At 34.8% G+C, this 8,901-nt stretch overlaps 1 protein-coding gene across 1 annotated transcript in view; it reads right to left on the reverse strand.

The window, feature by feature from the left end:
* The window catches only part of SGCZ (sarcoglycan zeta), a 292,741-nt gene extending 284,448 nt beyond the window's left edge, over positions 1-8,293 (reverse strand). The window contains exon 1 of the mRNA XM_021705916.1: positions 7,988-8,293. Coding sequence (XP_021561591.1) covers positions 7,988-8,293 — 306 coding nt within the window. The remainder of the gene's footprint in view (positions 1-7,987) is intronic.
* Positions 8,294-8,901: the final 608 nt, after the last annotated feature.

Consider the following 8,901-nt stretch of genomic DNA (forward strand, 5'->3'; position numbering starts at 1 on the left):
AGAGTATAGGTTATGCAAAAAAGTGTAATCCAACAAACGCATTATCTCTGCAGTTATCCAATATTTTTCTTTCTGAGGACAGGTTTTACTGATCTCTCTTGGTTCTAGAAGCTCTGCTTAATAATGTGTGTTAAGCCTAGTGCTAGTCAAACCTTTTTCTTTTCTAGATTTGCTAGAAGTTTGAATTTCGTTGCTTAGTTCCCAAGGGCTTCATACAAAAGAGAACATGTTTAAATCCTAGGCTAGGCTAAGCTACTAGATATTTCAACATTTAATATCATTGGTTTCAGTGGAAATAGAATATTTATTGCAGTCCCAGAAAATTATGATTATAGACAAAGCTTTGCTTATTCCCACTGTGTGGCTTGATCGAATCTCCCTGAATCCCAGATTCTTTGACTTCTTAATTAGGTAGTAGGAGGAAATAGACTCCCAGGTCCTTCCCTACTTTAACTTTTTTGACTACAGGATCTGTTTTCAGGGTCACATAGAGGGTACTGCTACTCTCTAAATGATAGTTTTGCTGTCCCTCCTGCGCTTTGCTTCTTACTAACCATCTATCAACATTTAACTTCACGTTGTCTTCATTCAACGTACATTTGGCTATAAACAACAACAACAAAAATTGTTTTACTTATATAACTAGAGATGTTTCTTATTTACTTAATGAAACACTTCAAAAATATGTTTGGCCACTTAAAACATAAATAAACATGTGTATGACTAATATATTCTAGGTATATTTTTTCTCAGAAAGCTCTGGGCTCTAAGAAGCCTGCTTTATCCTAAATATTCTTGAATAGTGACATCAGAATCCCACTGATAGAAGAAGCCAACTTGAAAAGGTTACACACTGTACAATTCCAACTCTGTGACAATCAGGAAAAGAAAAAACTCTGGAGACAGTAAAAATATCAGTAGTTGCCAAGAATTCAGGGGAGCAAGAAAGGGAAGACTAGGTAGAGCATGGACGTTTTGGGGCATATTATACTGTATTCTAGATTATACTGTAATAGTGGACACATGTCATCATGTACAACACAAAAAAATGAACTCTAATGTAAACTATGAACTTTAGTTAATAATTATGATTCAATATTGGTTCATCAAGTATAACAAATGTACCACACTAATGCAAGATGTTAATAATAGTGGAAATTATGGTGTGGGGGTGAGGGGATATAGGAAAAACAGTCTGTACCCTCTGCTCACTTTAGCTCTAAAACTGCTCAAAAAGTAAAATCCATTAATTAAAAATTCTACCTGTAGTATTTTAATATCTAGATTTTAAGAAAGAAATTAAACACTAAGGATCATGATTTTTTTAGGAAAAAAGGGCATTCCACTGAATTTGTATTTTGAATAATTCAGTAAAATTCAGAGATTAAAAAATGGTGAAAAATATCTATATGTAAATGAAAACTAGGAAGTTAGGAGACTGATTAAGTGAATACACTCACTATTTAAAGCCATAGAATTAGATAACTCATGTAGTGAGAGTATTTTTGTTTTTAAATGGGCATATGCTGAATGAGTATAAAGCATATCTGTCAATTACCTCAGTACAAGACATAATTTCATAGGGGATGTTATATGATTAAAACAAAACAAAACTGAAGCTATTTTAAGATTATAAGGTAAGATTAATCTGAGTCATACACACACATACACCTACATATAGTGTAGATATTTTTAAAATTAGAAATAAAATTCACTTTTTTGGCTCATCTATCCTGTGAATATTCCAAACCAAAGTTATTGTTTAAAACAATAATTTTTGGTAACATCTTTGTAAATAAGTCTTTCACTATGCATATTTCCTTAATTTTCACAATAAAATGCTTATCCCAACACCTGCTCAAGAAAACTAATGCATCTGTCCTTAATCAGCCATAGAAAATATTATCCCTAGTTCTTTGCCAGAAGCTATAATTTCCTATTAAAATTCCAGCTGAGAGAGATTATGTTATTGTAAATAACAAAGTCTAAGAGAAAAACTACCCACTTTTCTTAGAATTCCACATTCTAGTATTTGATAGAACCTGGCAGCCGGAAGACTCCATATCGAGCTAATATGATTGTAGCCTCTGGCAGAATTCTTACATAGAAGTGAACTTCAATGCAATGTCTTGAGCTTTTATTGAGATTTCCTACAATAATCAGCTACACGAATTCTGCTCCTTAAGTTGCCATAAAACTTGTGCTGAGAATATTTCCCATTACATTATTCATCCTTCATATGTGAGAAATTTTCTTAGGAATTTAGTAATAAGACAAAAAACCACTTTGTCTTCCTTAGAAAATTGTATGCTTCTTTTTTTCTTGCAATATTTTAGTTATTACATTAAGATTTTATGTTTAGTCATAATCACTATCAAGATCTTCATATTTAGCTGGGCTCGGTGGCTCAGCCTGTAATCCTGCGCTTTGGGAGGCTAAGGTGAGTGGATTGCCTGAGCCTGTGGGTTCGAGACCTGCCTGGGAAACTTGGCGAGACCTCATCTCTACAATAAATCAAAAACTCAGCCGGGCAAGGTAGTGCGTACCTGCAATTCCAGCTACTTGGAAGGCTGAGGCGGATGGATCGCTGGAGCCCAGTGGGTCGAGGCTGCAGTGGCCAGGAGTGACCACTGCACTCCAGGCTGGGTGACAGAGTGAGACTCCAACTCAAAAAAAAAAAAGATCTTCATATTTAATTTTTTTCACATATTTTATTTTCTATTTTGCCTTTCTAAGTATAGATATTTTATAAAATAAACCATTATAAATTACTTTATAACAGAGAAAAGGATACACAAATATATATAATTCTTAAAATTAAAATAAATGATTTTATAAATAGGGCATATTTCTAGATATAAATGCATGCTGCATATTTTGATTGAGATAGTATAATAATTTTTAAATTATTATATTTAAATTGTATCTCAATCACTTTGTAACAAAGAATAAGTTCTAAAGCAAATTTCACTATTCTGCTTCTGAATAAGAAAAAAATCTTATTGATAGCAATTTAAGAAAGCACACTATTATTGACCCAGGATCAAAGAATTTTAAAGTCGTAAATATATATATTTACGACTTTAAAATTATATATATATATATATATATATATATATATCTCAGAAATCCCCCTTCTGGTAATATACTGGGAGGAACTCAAATCATTCTAGAAAAAAAAAATCTGCACATGCATGTTTATTGCAGCATTATTAACAATAGCAAAAACATGGAACAAACATGCTGTCAAAACTGGACTAGATAAAGAAGATGTGGTATATATATATATGTATGTATATATATATATGATGAATTATGATCCAGCCATAAAGAAGGTCAAAATTATGAACTTCACAGCAACTTGAATGGATTTAGAGTCTATAATACTCAGTGATCTATCACAGAAACAAAGAACTGGATACCACATGTTATCATTCATAAACAGACACTGAACATTTTTCATAATATTATAAGAAGGGGACTGGCAGTAGTGGGAAACTGTCAGAGGAAGGGAGGTGGACATAACATCAATAAGGATACCTGATCTCAAACCAGGTGAAGTGGGGACCAAAGGGAGGCCCAAACTTTGCCTATACAATTACCACTTGTATACCTAAACCTGATTTCTATGCCACATCTGTAAAATAAAACAAATTAATAAAAATTATTTATTGAATATTTGCTTAAACTGATGACATTAACATTCTACTCTCTAAACTGTCCTTACCATTGCTTTTTTATTCTTAGCTTACCCTTGCTTAGCAGAGTAGATGTTTAAGTTGTACCTCTAATAATCATCAGTATCACTAGTCAGATACTTTGACATAACACTAGTTATGTATTAAGAATGTACAAGAAAATTCTGCTTTATTTACTCTATCAAAAAAGATGTGCTGTGTTGAGATGTTCTACAGCTAAGAACCAATTTAGTGACAACCTTTAAATCCTGTTTTTAAAAAAACATGAGAAAGAGCTGCAAAAAATATTTCTACTTAATAAAAATAGGTATCATTTTCAATGAGTAGTACAAAAAGTAGCCTAAATTAGTTGAAACAATATATTTTCTTTTACTAAATTAAATAACTTACCCTAATTGCATTTTAATGTTATTTTATAAGCACACACACATTCACACACATACATACATATGTCATAAACTGATAATACATAAAAGCACAGTTAATGATTTATTATTATGCTGAACACCTGTGTAATCTCTACTTAAGTCTAGAAAGAGATCACTGTCAGCTTTCCTAGAGTCCTATATGAATCCCTACAACAACAAAACTTCTCTATCCACAGCAAAAGTCATTACAAACATGACCGTTATGGGGACCCTAAGGGTCTTACATTTTTATCCTACCAGCTAAAATTACATCTCAAGACATGATATTCATTAATATCTAAATTTTATGTAAATGAACTCATGTAGGTATAAATTCATTTGTGCATGTCTTCTTTTATTCAATATTATTCTTTTAAGATTTGTCCACATTGTTGCAAGAAGTGATAGTTTAATCATATGAAAATATATTCAGTCTCATTAAAAGTCCATGGTTTATTTATCTATTTTATAGCTAATGGATCATTGACAAAGTCTCCAGAATTTGGCTATTAAGAATAATTCATTAGACACAATCCCAGAAGATGGCAACAGGACAGGTGGGACTGTGAGAGTCTCCGTAAAAACGAATATCCATAGACTCTCTACATGAGTAGCGTGTGCTGGTGGGTGAGTGAAAGTCCATTTGAGAAAGACTCATGTTCATGCACCCGGGGCTCACCTCTGAAGGTGACTGCAACTCTCCACCTCCCTGAGATTGGAGGCCATGGTGCGCCCGACCGTCTGCAGTTCACAGGTCTCTCCTGAGAAAAGCCTGCCAAATCCAACTGATTCTCATCGCCTGGAACCTGGCCCACACCATCACCTGCTATAGCAAATCGGCTGGAGTCCCGGATTTGATCAGTATACCTAATCCTGAACTGTACCCTACATCTTTCAAATAAAAAAATTAAAACCCCACAAAAAAGAATAATACATTAATGAGTAATCCAAAATATTTCTACTGTGACAAAAGTAATTGCGCTTCAGTAGACCCATAGCTAAAATGAGAAGTTTCTAAGAATAAAATTTACATTGATCAACAAGTATTTGTAGTCCATTGCAAGGGATCTATCAACTTTCTTTCTTTTTCCTTTTCAGCCAGGTCAGGAAACCAAACACTGCCAGCACCCCAGATACCATCTGCTGATCCTTTTGGGTCAGCCTTCTCCTCCCCACTACAGATCAAAGATAAGCACACCCTTATTTTTATAACAATTTGTGATTTTCATAACTCTTTATATTGAGTTGGACAGTTCATTCCATAGATTCTACTATATACATTTATGAAAACAATCCTTTATTCTTTATTCACATCCACACAGTCATAGTTTAGAATTATTGACTTTTTTTTGATTTGGGATGTCACTCAGTTGCCCAGGCTTCAGTGCCATGGCACAATCATGGCTTACTGCATCCTCAACTTCCTGGTCTCCCTTCTGCTTCAGTCTCCCAAGCAGCTAGGACTACAGACATGCACCACTGTGCCTAGATAATTTTTTTTCTTTTTTTGAGAGACTAAGTCTCGCTATGTTGATCATGCTGGTCTCAAACTCCTGGGCTCAAGCGATCGTCCCACTTCAGTCTCCCAAAGTGCTGGAATTATAGGTGTGAGCCACTGCACCTGTGTTACATTATGATATAAACTTTTAAAATACTTTCTGACTTATTCATCTTCTATATTGCATCCAGAGCTTATTTTTCAGTCTAAAATAAAATTTTATCATGACACCCTAAGCTTATAATTATGTAAAGACTCTACATAAACCAAAGTATAAAAGTAAAGATCCTTAACACTATGTTTGTGTGTTTTGTGCTAGAAATATTTCTTCCATTTCTCCTGATCCAGTTTTTCATCTCTGCTCTCCTTCATGACCACTTTGGTTGAGTGAGATTTCTGCTTGGGAAATATATAAACAACCTACTGATCTCCAAAACTCTCCTTTTACTGTGTGTATAGTTTTAGATCTGTAAGTACAAAATAATAATATTCATTCACATAAATGCACAAAATAAACTTATTCAAATTAATAAGTTTCCACAAAGTAGACATGTGTAACTACCACTAATTGCACTATGTTTTAGTAATATATTTTTATTCCTCTCAACTCTAACATAGTGAAATATTTTTGAGGTAGAAATCACATATTTTTTAATCAATCTATTCTCAGTGCCTGCACAATGCCTGCCACACAATAGAAACTCAGCATATATTTGCTGAATAAGTGGATGAATAGTCGGTAAACATAAGGTATGACACATTCTATCAAGGAGATCACTATACAGTTGCAGAGATAAATCTAGCACATAAGAAGATTCAAAAAATGATTTGGTGTAAGGAGAATATAATCTTCTACATTCTCAAGAGATAGATGGCTAAGAATATATCTTTCAGCCTTTATAAAAGGTTAAAGTATTGATTTTTCTCAACCAAGTACAAGAAATACAAACATCATTTTCTAAACTTTTATAAACTCTTCATTACATTTTACAAATTTTGTTGCTAAGGAGCTTTTTGAACTTCTATGTACCTAATAGAAAATTATACATTCATAGATTTTTACTAGAATTGGCTCATTTTTTACCATGTTAGGGAAATAAGTAAAAGTTAAAAGTGACATGTTTCAAACTAATAATAATTATCAAAGTTCTTTTTAATTTTAAGGACAATGCATTTACCTTATAAACAATATTATAAATTCTGGGTAGATTTCAGACTAGCTCACTTATTTCTATTGTTAGATATGTTAATATTTAACATGCTAACATGTTGTCAATAATAAAAAATGACCCTAAACCAATATATATAGTCATGTACTAATGGAAAATTAATTCTCATTACCAGAATGGGTTGCCTGGAACTATCTTTGCTAGATTTAGATGGAGAAGGCACTCCTCTTTTCCAGTTCTCTCTCCTTCCTCCTCTGTATCAACTATGCGATAGGATAAGAAACTTTTTCTCTTATATGGTTGTGGTTTGGAAGCAACTACCAAGACAGGGGCTAGATTCTCTATACTCACCCCCGCATCAATGTGTGACTTTGCAACTAGTTATCATCATGTAATGTAAGTGGAAATAAATGTGTCACTTTAGAATTTTTAAGAAGCATATATGCCATCTTACCTACTTTCCTCACCCCTAACCAATAACTAACTGAAATTAAAAGACTCTTGAGATCCTAGTGGAGAACAGAGTAATAAGATAGAAATCTCCTGTGTTCCTGATTTATCATATTGAGAAAAGTCACTTACCAAGCAAGAAAACATCAATTGGACTTTCAAATAACTTTGCTGTGTTAAACCTCTAAAATTGTAAGGCTTAATTCTTAGTGATAATACTCTAATACACCTGATATATCTCAAAGTGTATCTTCTGGAATAATAGTCCAGTTAGCTATGTCATAAAAAGGCATATGATCAAATACATTAGAAATATATTCCTTTTAGAGACATATAATAGAGGATTGTTAAAAGTACTGAAGAGTTGTGTGACTTTAAAAAAAAGTTTAACTGTGTTTAAAATACAGCAATTCTCAAATTTACCTGTAAATTAAATCCCTTATGACATTAGAAATACCAATGCCCTGTATAAGTACTATTAACCATAAAACACTCTGGAAATTATTTCCTTAGCCAAATCATTGAAAATATTCCCCCATGACTTGGGAAAAACTTTTAAATAGCTCATTGGAAGGTGACTGTTGGAGAAATAACTCAGTGCTAGAGAAAATGAAAGGCTGGGGCATGAATCTGTTTAGGAAGGAAAGATGGATGCCTTGGTAGATGCTCCTTAGAAACTAATGTAGAGGAGAAGCGGCAAGATGGTGACGGGGCAACCTGGTCTCTGAAGCCCTCTGCAAAGGAGATCTGCAGTGGGTCTCTGACTCTCGCCCCAGGGGGCTGTGGACCCCAACATCGCAACCTGCTTTTCATACAGAGCTCAGCTGTTGCCACCACTGGGACATCACAAGGGACTGGACAGTCACTGCAGCGCAAACGGTGCTGCCGCCACCGCTGCTGCCATGGCCTCCATGATGGCCGTAGCACATCACACCACCCGGGCCCGAGGCGATCCACATCAAACCCCTTCAGGGAAGATCTGCTGGGATAGCTGCCACCTCTCCAGCGACCAAGACTGTCCTGCCTGCCCACCGTAAGGCTCCTGTTGCCTGCCCTGAGGCAGGCAGCCATCTTGTTCCTGTCCGGCCCCACCCCCTCTGGGGCAAGCAGCTGAGATAACACCACCTGCTGACGATTCAAGGTAACAACACCGAAACAGGAGAAACAAGCTTCATAAAGACATAGACCAGAGTGCTGAATGGAGGGTAATCTGAACTGTCCTTTACAGCAGATCAGGGACAACTGACCCTAACTGCAAACTAATTTACCAGCTTGAAGAGAAAACTAGAAATCAGACCTGAAAGGACATTGGACTTAAACGAAATGTCTCAGAGTGTGTTTCATTGATTTTGTTCCCTTTTTTCTTTTTTCCTTTTCCTTTTCTTCTCTTTTCTTCTCTCTGTAAACCATATCTTTGTATAGAGGAACAGCACACTAACAAGGTGGTTGGTTAGCTTGTATGTTAACATCACTATATGTTTTATTTTTATTTTTTATTTTTTGTATGAGAGTTGGTTTGTCTGTAGCTGTGGTCTATTGTTTTTAACTGTTTCAGTATAGGCCTCTCTCTCTATTTGTTGGCACACTCATTTGTTTCCCCCCTTACTCCTCTATCTCTCCACTCCCCTCTTCAACCCACTATCTGCTCCATTATCTCCATTCTACTAACCACATTTTAT

The sequence above is a fragment of the Carlito syrichta genome, unplaced genomic scaffold, assembly GCF_000164805.1.
Source record: "Carlito syrichta isolate Samal-C Ts95f unplaced genomic scaffold, Tarsius_syrichta-2.0.1 Scaffold314817, whole genome shotgun sequence".
In the NCBI taxonomy this organism is placed as follows: Eukaryota; Metazoa; Chordata; class Mammalia; order Primates; family Tarsiidae; genus Carlito; species Carlito syrichta.